This window comes from Trachinotus anak, unplaced genomic scaffold (genome assembly GCF_046630095.1).
Source record: "Trachinotus anak isolate AG129_WGS33_773 ecotype Australia unplaced genomic scaffold, CSIRO_AGI_Tana_v1 ptg000015l, whole genome shotgun sequence".
NCBI classification, from domain to species: Eukaryota; Metazoa; Chordata; class Actinopteri; order Carangiformes; family Carangidae; genus Trachinotus; species Trachinotus anak.
In genome coordinates this window covers 8,375,001-8,386,785 of record NW_027273866.1, presented here as the reverse complement: position 1 = coordinate 8,386,785, position 11,785 = coordinate 8,375,001, and the positions used below count along the sequence as shown (strand labels likewise).

Here is an 11,785-nt window from a genome sequence, read left to right as displayed (position 1 = left end):
ATCATGTACCTTTCCTCTTTGGCAGTCCGCAGGTCATCAGTGAGCATCTTCAGAAGGTTGCCTCCCTCCTGACTTTCTCGTTCCCTTCGTTGGAGTAGGGTGTCTAGGGTCTCCATCTCTGCCCTCTTCCCTTCTAACTCTCCCTGCAGACAGCCAACCTCTGCTTGCAGCTGGGAACATGGACACAGGAAGCTTGTCAATTCTATCAACACTAACCTAAGGACTGCTGCTCTTCCACCTGTGCTACGACTTGTTTCAAAACATATCCATGTTTTGTAACTGAATCTCAAAGAGGTGAGAATGCTGAAACCAGATGTTGCAGGAGGTTCAAACCCAAATGAATCAAATGACAACCTCAAGAGTCTTAGTTACAACAGAAATAACAAAACCACCTGGTTAACAACATCCCAGCAGAGCCAGCATGACAAAAGCAGAAGGTGTGTTCTGCATACAAGAGGGAACCAATGGGAATCAAAATCAGATGTTTTAAGCCAGAGACATATCTTTAGTAAGACAAAACACTTATCTGAAGCTCATACATACACACACATACCAACTATAACCACAAAGCATGCTTGGCAGATTACTCTGCTTAAGCGCCAAGTCAGTGCAGAAGTGAGGCAAGCCCACTTCGGGATGCACTGCTGTAGTTTCTCTCTGTAGAGTGTTCTTCCAGATCTGCGCTAATTTGTCTTACCTTTCCTTCCTCAGGCAGTTCATTCTCTCCTTGTCCTTTCACCATGTCTTCCCTCTCTTTTTCCCTCCCATCAAACACGTCTCATGCAGCCACCTGCCTCAACAAAACAATGCTGTTGCCCTGACAACAGTACCCTCCCAAACTCTCTAAGCTTCTCTTTGCCAACCTCATGGGGTGCGTGTGTTAATATCTCACTATGAAAAGCCAAGCCGAGCAGCTGCCATGGAAACAAATATATATACACACACACACACACACACACACACACACACACACACACACACACACACACACACACATCACATTTATGCTGATTGTCAAAATCAGACTTAATAAATAAAATAAAAGTAGAAGAAGGGCATGGGGCTGCAGAAATCAGACATTCATGAAGTTAGTCTAAAAATGTTTTAGAAATAAACAAGCTTTAAAGAGTACAGGAATACCTTGGTAGTAACTAGGATGATCCAAGTAACTGAGTGAAATGTTCCAGCTTGCTTCAAATCTCCACAACAACAAACTGCAACAATTGAATGCAAATTAGCTCTAAAAGCATCAAATCTCCATAACAAACCAAACCAGCAAGGTTTTGCTCCAATGATTTCCAACAAGACAGATAAGATTTAATACAAGCAGACAAATCTGCACATAAATGTGCAACAAAAAAACAAAAAAGCATGTTGACTATCCAGCCATCTAAAGTCTGAATACGTTGCTTTGCCACGGCTGCAACAAATTATTTTTTACATCATCTCTAATCTTTCAGTCTATATAATATCATAAAATAGTGAAACATGTCCATCACAATGTCACATGTCATCAAATGTCTTGTTCTCTCTGACCAACTGTTCAAAAGCTAGAATTAAGGAATATTTGACATGATTTGCTCAAAAATGAAATATTTTTCCATTGATTGATAAATCAACTAATCTTTTCAGCTCTACTGCCTGCTTCAACCATGAGTGTGTGAACGCACAACACATAAACATACCCAGACCACATTGATATGGTGATTCATTGATATGATATGACTATGGAAAGTCTAGCCCACGGAGGCCATGCCCTAGCACCTATTATCTACTGATATTCACTTTCCATGTCATTGTATTTTCTCATTCACCAGATTGTCCTTTCATCCTCAGTATCCATGATACAACACATTTTTCTCAGGCCTGTCTTGTCTTGCCCCTTGCAAAGCAAAGCTGCAGGTGTCACTGTATTCAAGCTTTTCTTTTGCATTAAGAACAAATGGAGAAAAAAAAAAAAAAAAAAAAAAAAAAATCTGTAAAAACATTAGACTGGGTTGTGAATTTATGTGTGTGAGTGTGTATTCCAGTACCTGGGCCACCACAGCGTCAAGCTGCTGCAGCTGGGCAGTAAGTTGGCTCATTTTGCCTGTGTAGCTCTGCTCCTTCTTCTCTTGTTCAGAAATGAAACCCCGTCTCAGGTTCTCAAGCTCCGCCTCCTTCTGCTCTTCAAACTCCGTCTTCAAAGAGAGCAGTGATGCGTGTTCATGAAATAAAAAGATGCAGTATACTGTAGTTCCATTTGTTCTCCAGCTACAAAATGATCTCTGGCCGTGTCTCACTGGCTTATAGCGGACTACTGGCTTCACATTTCAGATGGTCAAATGCTAAATATCTGGGGGAAAAAAGTACCTTCAGCCTTAAAACCTTCTGCATCAGAGGATAAAAAGCTTAGATCCATCCCATTTAGCCACTGTTCAGATGGCAGCAACACAATCGCACGCATGAACCAGCAGCACAGATTCAGAGAACAGAGAGACAGACGGACAAGAACACTTCTACATATATGATGGTGGGATTATATGGAAACTGGGCTTGAATAAAGCTCCAATGGGACAGAGTCCAAGAGAAAGAACTATCTCTAGGAGTGAACTGGTGCAGCTGGAGCTTAGAGAGGGCAGTGCCACAACACACACAACAGCTCTCAATAATCCAGAGATATTACATAATGATGTTTCAAACAAGCACTCAGAGTCAAATAAATACACAACTGAAAATAAAAAGAATCTTTATAATATTTCCCCACATATAATGACTTAATTATATGTTGTCTCAAAATGTGTTTAATTTCAAAGATCTTAATCAAAACGATGCCACAAAACTAACCAGTCATCTTTTCCTCCCAAGCATCTCCTCTTTTACCTTCAGTTGATTAATCCTATCCTGCTGTCTCTCCTCTGATTGGACTTTGAGGAGCTCCACCTCCTCTAGGAAGTGCTGACGTTGCCTTGACGACTCCTCTTCAAGCTCCCTGCGACATGCTTCCAATTCCCGAGCAGAGATACCCCTCAATTCCTACAGTAGTACATGTATGTGTTTAATACCAGGCAGTTGGTCAAATGCTTATATTCAAAGCTTCTCAGAAAAAAAATCCAAATAAATACTCAGTGCCTCCACACACAAATACACCATTATAAAGGATGAACAATCACTGTGTAATCCCTCCTCTAATGGGCTGTAAGAGCAAGAGACAAGAACTCTAGTGACAACCATTAAAAACAACTGGCAAGGCAGAGCATGAGATCTTCATTCACCCTGTATAATACACAGATTCACTGTCTCTCTCCCTCTCTCACAATCACACACACACACACACACACACACACACACACACACACACTAATGCTCAATCATGCATTATACACACCTGTAGCTGAAGTTGGTGCTGTTCAATAAGTTGCTCTTTTTCAGCACTGTAGGTAAGTGAGAGCTCTTGGAGAGCAGCGCTGTGTTGTTGTTCAAGTTCCAAAACCTGAGAAAGCACACAGGATATAAAGACAGATCTCTTGTTGTAAATTAAAACACCAGTCGGAGAAAGCAAAGACAAATGCAATTCAATAGAATCAAGGGTTTTTCCTTTTGTGCTTCTCCAAAACACTTTGACAAAATACTGTATTGGGAAGACTAGAAACTGCAATTAAAGGATTCAGGTACAAATCACAGAAAAACATATATTGCATAGATTGCACTCATGTTATAATCAGTGTCCCTCAAGAGAAGACATTTAAAATTTGGGCAATTTAAGAGATTAGGAAACCAAAGTAATCTATGACTGGTGAAGTACCTGCTTCTTAAGGGTCTCCAGGGCTTTGCAGTGTTCAGTATCTAAGGCTTCTTTTTGAGCAGCCAGCTCAGTCTGAAAGAGAAAATCATGAAAAACATTATTCCTCAGTAAAAGTCAACAGTAGAAGTTGTCAATTTCTGTTTAATGATTGAATAATAATTCAACTGATTAAATGTTAGCCAGAGGTCCACCATCCATTTTTATTTCTCACCTTATGAACGTGGCTGAGCTCTGCTGCCATAGCACTAAACTTCTCCATGTGCACCTGAGCCAGCTCTTTCCTCAGTTCCTCCCTGATGGACAGCTGGTCTGCGGCATGGTGCTCCATTATCTGCCTATGTTCTGACTTCTGGCGATTCAGATCTTGACGGTACCTCTCTTCAAGCTGCACTAATTCATCACGCAGTGTCTGAGATTGAGAAGACAGTAGCCCTGTAAGTACTTTAAAGCCTTTCAAACTGAGAAACCCTAAACAAAGTATTTCTGCAAGGTTCACCAAGTTAAATTTATGACTTAAAAACATTGTTATACCATAAAAATACAATTATACATCACATATTATACTGTACTTAAGTATGAAAGTATGATGGTACCCTGCTGGGACAATATGGCCTTATATTATTTATCATTAAGTAATTCCAAAGAGAATAACAATAACTCTTAATGACAGTTATTTATATTGGCACAATTTGGGCCTGTGTAAGTGGCATAAAATATATGGATTGATTAATTAATTCAAATAATAATCAATTTAAGTTATTGCTAAAATCAACACTTGCCCATTATCAGAGGATGAGCTTCCTCGCTATTGTAGCTATCAGTAGTGACAGTGTTTGCTACAGGTCTGGTGGTGCTGCGCCTCCTGCAGCACAATCCACTGCACTGACAAGCCCACCTTATAGATGTATAACATCTCCTGACCCGCAATCAGTTATAAAAACATTTTAGAACTACCATTACTGCCTACAGCAGACCAGAGGAAATATTCAAGAATTTTTACTGAGGATTTAATTCAGTGCTTTTTAAGATTTTTTAAAGACCTGCAGGTACCCTCTTTAAGGCATTTCAACCATTGTCCAGATAGGGCTTGACATTATGTTTCACTTTCTATAAGCATCTTCTTACTTGCACTTCCTTCAGGTATGTGGCCTCCAAAGTGTCCATATTACCCAGCATCCTCTTTTCCAATTCATCCCTCTCTTCCTGGTGTTTGCGAGTTAACTCAGCTTCTAAAGCCTCTAGCTGAGCCTGACTGGTCTCCTGAAACACAGCCTCCAGACTTTCAAGGTCTCCCTTTTGTTTGGAATTGAGGGCCGCCTCCAAGGCAACAATCTCAGCGTTGTGTTTGGATTCAAGGTCAGCGGCCATAGCTGCAAGCTGATCTCTGTGACTGGCACTGAGTGAATCTAGCTGTGCTTTGTGTTTGGCATTTAGTGTGTCCATCTCATGGGAGTGTTTGTTCAGTAGCGTTGCTCTCTCACGTTCCAGATCAGTTTGATGTTTGTTCTTAAGCTCTGCTAGAGAGATTTCATATTTTTGGACCAAATGCTGCTCCAACACTGCTTTTTCCTCTTGGAACCTGAACAGACAAAAACATTACCCAAGATCATTAAAAACAAGGGATTTCCAAAGGGTCTTCAAGACTGAAGGCTTTTTTGTTGTGATTTAAAGTAAGACACTGTCAGTCCACAACAACAGCACTGTAGCTGAAATTGTGTTATGTACAATTAAAGTCACAACAAATTCTAAAAGGTAGCTGTCTATTTTCTTTTGGTTATTATATATACACACACTCGTGACGCAATTAGTTAATCAACAGAAAATTAATCTACAATATATGATCAGTTTATCATTTCTTAAATATGAAATTTGCTAACTTTCTCTGTTTTATTTTAAAGTGAATATGTTTGAGTTTTGAACTGTTGGTCACAAAAACAACCATTCCAAATATGCAACTTTACATTTACATACAGCTTACCATTTTATATAATAATCAGAGAAATTTGTTTTAGCTTAAGACGTTAAAATCAATGATCCAAACAATCAGTAGCCACTGACCTGCTGCTGCAATCAAGATTGTGGCTGTAATTTAGGGTATTGCTCTCAGACCGATCTCACCTCTCATGAGCTTGATGTAGCCGTTCTTCATTCTGCTCCTGGAGGAGAGTGGTGAGCTCCTTGATTTCTGTTGCCATGCAGCTCTTTGCCCTTTGCAGCTCACTGTCAAACTGGGCCTCCAGTCTCTGCCTCACAATTAGGACCTGTGGACCTAAAGACAAATGCAAAATATTATGTAGTCAAGGAGACCCATTACTTAAATCAGTAAAATTTCCAAACTTCTCATCTGACTGGAAGCTATAATTTATTGACATTCTACCAACAACCTAAGTGATTTGTTCAAAGAGTATCTTACTGTCATCGTTGTCCAGTGCAGCCTGTAAAGACTTTAACTTCTCCTTCTCCTCATGAAGTGCTTTTTCAAGGCGTGTCCTCTCCTTCTCAGTCTCCCTGTCAAGATCTGACCTAAGGACAGACATCTCAGCTTCGTGCTTCTCTTGGAGCTCTTCTCTCAACCTCTTCATCTCCTCCTCCACACACTCCCTCTCTTGTTTCCGAGCTTCCTCAAGACAAATGAGTTCCCCAAAAATCTCCTGTTTCAACCGTAGGAGTTGGAGAGAACATATCGAGAGGCATGGTTTGAGATTAGCATACTGAATAAAAATTTTTAATCTGTGTTTTTTTGTAACTATCAGTACATTCTGACCCATTTTTTTACTGTGTAAGACGAAGGCTTGTGTAAGTGTATGTACCTTCTGTGTGTTCTTCTGAATTTTTGCATCATGTTCTTTACTCGTGGCAGCCAGTCTGTTCTCCAGGGTGTGGATGATGGTCATCCTTGTCTGCAACTCCTCAGTGTGACACCAAAGCCTCTGTTCCACCTCCACCTAATCAAAATTCCCAAAAGCATTATGTGATCCATAATCTCAGTGTGTAGTTTGTTGTATAGATTATCTGATTATCTTTTCTTACCTCAACCTGCCTTGCAGCCTCCAAACGGACTCTGGTAAGCTCTACAACAAAGATATTTTAAAAGGTTGTTTTTTTTAGCTGTAGCATCATCTCATGACAAACCTGCAAATGTTTTTATTTCATAGGTGTAGGTGTGAATTACCTCGTAAGTGACTGTCAGAAAGTTTGGCTTTGAGTTGCTCTAGCTCCAGGGCATGACGAGTCTTCATCTCCTGCAGCTCTTCATAGTAATGGTCTGTGAGGTCTGATCGCACCTAACACACAAGTAATAATATAAAAACAAATTTGAGAGTAAGGATACCGTGTTCAAAGAACCTCTCTCAAAAAAAGCTTCTTAAACTGTTTTCATTAAGAAAGAGACATTAATGGTTGAAGGACTGAGTCTATGTCTGACCTGCTGCACCTCTTCTTTAAACGAAAGAGCCAGGGAGGACTGTAGGCTGGCAAGCTCCACTGAGTGTTTCTCCTCCAGTTGAAGATGCAAACTATCAAGCAATTCCTACATGAGACATAAAACAATACATTAAAATACAGTGTAATGAAGATCACAAAAGTAATGTTCCTGAAATGCACAGAAAACTTTATTCCACTACTTTGTGAAACATAAGCTAGAGAGATGCCAAAAAATTTTTATTAAGTGACTACGCAACTAGGACAGTAGCTTCAAAATTTCAAACTGCTCTATACCAGACATTTATCTAGCAGCAGCAGACCTATAAAATGTCTTTAGTATTTATTTCCTCACATATCTGTGCACCTTTACCTTGTGTTTTTCAAGTTTGAGGCTGGTACCAGAAAGAACATCTTTTTCCTCTTCAGTTTCATCTTGAAAAAAGGAACTGATACAGAGACCAAAGGCACCAGTGTTATTTACAGAACTTTATGAAAGACTGCAGTAGAAGTATCTAGACTTGATATAGACCTACTGGCATACCTGTCATTTGTGGTTTTAAGCACAGATTCCTCCAAAGCACCTTCTACCAGCCTTAGCTGGAGCAGAGCAATTTCCTCTCTGTGGCTCTCTTCTGTCACCCGCAACCGCTGCTCAAAGTACCTAAAGGAGGATGTAGGTAAAGCATGTTTAATTTGACTGGGGCCAGCGAAAGGAAAATAACTAGCAAAATTGAAAGACAACTGACAATCTTGTGAACTGTGGCCGATACATGCCATACTGTGCAAAACAAATCTGTGATGAAGAATTTGAATCTGTTTCTATTCTAAACATCACATTTCAAACATTTGGAAATGTAGGTTAAAGACTTCAGCAAGAATAATTGCATAAAAACTATGTGCTCACATACCTCCTCAGGCTTTCCAGCTCAGCCTCATTCTGCTCTTTGATTCCTCGTTTTTGTTCATTAAACTCTGTCTTTAGGCGTTCGATGTCATCAACACGAGATGAGCGAGCAAGCAGCTGCTCCTTCAGCTCTGTGAGACAATAAGTTAGACAAAGACAGAGCAAAAGAATACATGAGATGATCATACACAAATGCAACTGATGCTTGAGAGTTAAGTTGTTCAGGCCTCCTCTTCCTCTATGCATAATCACATCACAGACAAACAACCGTTGTTAAAATGTACCATATTTTCAACACCTTGTTCTTGGGAAGTTTTGAATATCGGAAGTGTATCTAATAACTACAGTAGACGAAAACAAAGTACTGTTAAGATTTCATCAATCTCACCGCCCAACTCTTGGCGACTGGCCCTCATGCTCTCCAGTTGGGTCCACAGCTGACCTACTTCCTGTTCTGAGCTCTGTTTCAGCAAAGTCTTCTCCTCCTGTAGGCGCAAAACCTATTTGACAGAGGAAATATCATTGTATAAGCAAAACTAACTGTTTAGATTTGAAGATTTGCATGTTTCCTATTGTTTTTTTTTGTTTTTTTAGAATGGTACTAGCTAAATGAGTGAAATGTGGATAATTAATTTAAAAAAAAAAAAACCTTCTAAAAAAAAAAAATAATAATAATGAAAATCCTTTAATTAATAAGGGCCTGTGAACTGAAATGAGAAATGAATGACAGCTTGACTCATGTTTATCTGTTCCACTGAACTCACTTCTTGCTGCAGTTGCTTCTCCTTCTCCTCTAGGTGTAGTACTTGCTGCTCTTTCTCCTGCAGCACTGCTTTATGACTCGAAACCAACTCCTCCAGGGAACCTGATCAGCATTCACAACATCAGAAGTATAGCATTGACAATTTTTATACATTAGAACATGAAATACTTACCATGGAAATTTTAAATGACCATTGAATTTTGCACAAATCCTTGCAAATCTATAATATTTGCAGACAGAAATTAGGTATTCTTAAAAAAAAAAAATCATTATTCATATTCATTACATATATAATTTGATACCTAATATAAAGTTTTAAATAAAACTATTGGCAGGTTTCATTATTAAAACAAAGGGTGCAACTCACAAGCAGCAGCATCTCTGTCTGCCCAGGCTTGTTTCAGCTCCGCCTCTAGTTTTTGGTTCTCCTCCTTACTGGAGGTCTGGAGTTCCTCCAGCCTGTTCCGTGACTCCTGCAGCTCTGACTGGGTCTGTAACAGAGCTGCCTGGGCTTCAGATAGAGCTTTGTTGATCTCTGTAAGGGCAGCCTGGGTGTTGGCAAGTTCTGTCTGGGTGGCAGCAAGGCTGTTCTGGGTCTCTGAGAGAGATGTGTGGAGATTTGACTGGATGCTCTCAGTCTCTTTCTCCCACTGTAACTTTAGAGCCTAAAAAAGGAAAAAAAAACAAACAGGAGCAAAAGAGAGCATGATCTGATATATCAAAATAAAAAACTATAAGGCTGGTAAAATATGCAATAAAAATTATAAAAGCATTATAAAAATTTAAATCACTACAACTTTAATCATCAAATGCAACATATGCATGACAGTTTTTATAAAGTTTTACCTGTATCTCTTTGGCCTGTGTTTCCTCCATGGAGGCTCTTTCCTGAGCAAGACAAGTCTCCCACTGCTGCTTCAATTCATCTAAACATAGACACAGACAGACACACACGGATTCACCCATGTCAAAGAATTTGAAGGTTACATTTGTTAATGCGCTCTCCATTTCACAGAACAAGCTTCTAAAGAATAAGGGTGACTCACCCATATCCACAATGGTGCACATGTTGAGTGCACCCAAAGGCAAACATGAAAAAGAACACTGACTGAACAACTGAAAAGCACTCTCGTCTGGACTCACCCATGTCTCGTTGGTGCAGCTCATGCAGTCTCTCCAGCTCCTCCTGGTTTACCTGGGAGTGCTCCAGCTGGGACATGTGAACGTTGGTCAGGCTCAGACGCAAGGCTTCAAGCTCAAGGGTCTTTTGGGCCTAAAGGAGATGAAAGCATAATGTATTATTTGTGTCAGCTTTTCCTCGGTCTAACAGGAACTGCATGTTGGGGGGGGGGAACAAGGGATCTATGTTACAGTTATATTTTAAGCATCTAAACCATTTTCCTCCACAGTTAATCATAACTGGTGCAAAGTCAAGTAAGAATAAATAAAAAAAATTCCAAAGTGCCAAAATACCAGTATCAAGGACTCATAAGACCATAAAACCTCACTATGAAATGGTTATGTAAGGGAGGAAAAAAATCTAAGGAGACAGATCTGTTAATTTGCTGCATGATGTGCCTACAGATGTTACACTGTGCCCATGTGTGTATATATAGTATACCTGTAACTGCTGCAGTTCAGCCTGGTGGGCAGCCTCCATGCTCTCTCTCAGCTCCAGGGACAGCTCTGTCTTCAGTTGACTAAGCTCCTCACTGTGTTTGACAGTGAGCTCTGACACCATCCTCTTGTGCTCACGTTCAGTCACCTGGGGGAGAGGGAACAGAATGTGAGACATGAGAAACTGAAAAATACATTTAAAAAAAAAAAAAAAAAAGTACAGCATGCAAAATATGAATTACTTAGAATGCATAGGTCTAAAGCATTTCAATCTCTTTAAAAGACACACTACAGTGAAATCTCCTGTCTCCGATACCTGTTTGATCAAGCTGATCTGTCTCTTTTGTTCTTCCTCCATACTGGCCTGCTGCTTCAGCAGTTCTGTCTCCAGGTAGGTGTTCAAGTCAGAAATCTATGCAGACAAACATCAAGGAAATTACTACAACTGCCAATTTATTCATTTTAATGAAAAAAGTTACTGAAGTAAATACTGAATCTGGACCTCTGTCAGGTTAGTGTGCCAGCTCATAGTAAAGAAATCATCAAAAAAAAAACAACAACCAAAAACAGACCCTTTGTTAAGTTTTGTTAACTAAAACTAAATATGGGTTTCAGCAACACTAAATACAGTATATATGCAATGGTTCATAGAGATGAACACTATCATAGATCTGTGAAACTGATGGTCTGTAAAGTTTGTGCGGTTTGTAAATCCCACCTCTTGTTGATGTTTTTCCACCAGGTCTTTTATCTCCTGTTGGTGAGATATCTTGAGGCTCTCTCTAAGCTCCTCAGCCAGGACCTGCTTCTCCAGGAGAGCCTTAACCTCCTCTTCCCTCTCCCTCTTCTGCTCCTCCATGAGATGTCTCACATCATGGAGCTCTTTCTCCTTCTCCTGCCTCTCTTCCTCCCATTTCTCCTTCTCTTCAGCCAACTGTAACAATTATTTTGTACATCATGTTAATCTTTGGACAGTAGTAATTCAAACAGATTTGCTCGCGTGAATCTGAGCAAAATAAATCAGCTGCACATCATCTGTCTCACCTCAACATCCTTGGCTTTTAGCAGGTTCTCAAACTGTTCAAGTTCCTCCTCCAAGACTTGTTCCATTTTTTTAATTCGCTCATCCATCTCTTCTTCTTTTCTCTTGTGCTCCTCCCTCTCATGCACTGCCTGGGCTTGGGCCTCCTCCAGGTTGGCCAGGTTTTGTTTCAGACAGACGATCTGAGATTCCAGTTCATTCTTCTCTTTCTCAGCACTGTCCAGACTGTCGTGGCTCTTCTCCAGCTCTTTC

At 40.0% G+C, this 11,785-nt stretch overlaps 1 protein-coding gene across 5 annotated transcripts in view; it reads right to left on the bottom strand.

Annotated features, from left to right (window-relative positions):
• The window catches only part of pcnt (pericentrin), a 37,367-nt gene that overhangs the window by 16,080 nt on the left and 9,502 nt on the right, over positions 1-11,785 (bottom strand). For all 5 annotated transcript variants that reach the window (XM_071497440.1, XM_071497442.1, XM_071497443.1 and 2 more), the window contains 25 exons: positions 11,536-11,785; positions 11,210-11,425; positions 10,808-10,903; positions 10,496-10,639; positions 10,018-10,147; positions 9,721-9,800; positions 9,242-9,539; positions 8,876-8,976; positions 8,500-8,611; positions 8,116-8,242; positions 7,749-7,868; positions 7,578-7,653; positions 7,209-7,313; positions 6,957-7,068; positions 6,815-6,855; positions 6,595-6,729; positions 6,198-6,435; positions 5,903-6,053; positions 4,910-5,363; positions 3,996-4,193; positions 3,785-3,856; positions 3,368-3,472; positions 2,863-3,015; positions 2,034-2,180; positions 10-170 (listed from right to left, as the gene is read on the bottom strand). The exon at positions 11,536-11,785 is cut by the window's right edge and continues 161 nt beyond it. In XM_071497440.1, coding sequence (XP_071353541.1) covers positions 10-170; positions 2,034-2,180; positions 2,863-3,015; positions 3,368-3,472; positions 3,785-3,856; positions 3,996-4,193; positions 4,910-5,363; positions 5,903-6,053; positions 6,198-6,435; positions 6,595-6,729; positions 6,815-6,855; positions 6,957-7,068; positions 7,209-7,313; positions 7,578-7,653; positions 7,749-7,868; positions 8,116-8,242; positions 8,500-8,611; positions 8,876-8,976; positions 9,242-9,539; positions 9,721-9,800; positions 10,018-10,147; positions 10,496-10,639; positions 10,808-10,903; positions 11,210-11,425; positions 11,536-11,785 — 3,822 coding nt within the window. The remainder of the gene's footprint in view (positions 1-9; positions 171-2,033; positions 2,181-2,862; positions 3,016-3,367; positions 3,473-3,784; positions 3,857-3,995; positions 4,194-4,909; positions 5,364-5,902; positions 6,054-6,197; positions 6,436-6,594; positions 6,730-6,814; positions 6,856-6,956; positions 7,069-7,208; positions 7,314-7,577; positions 7,654-7,748; positions 7,869-8,115; positions 8,243-8,499; positions 8,612-8,875; positions 8,977-9,241; positions 9,540-9,720; positions 9,801-10,017; positions 10,148-10,495; positions 10,640-10,807; positions 10,904-11,209; positions 11,426-11,535) is intronic.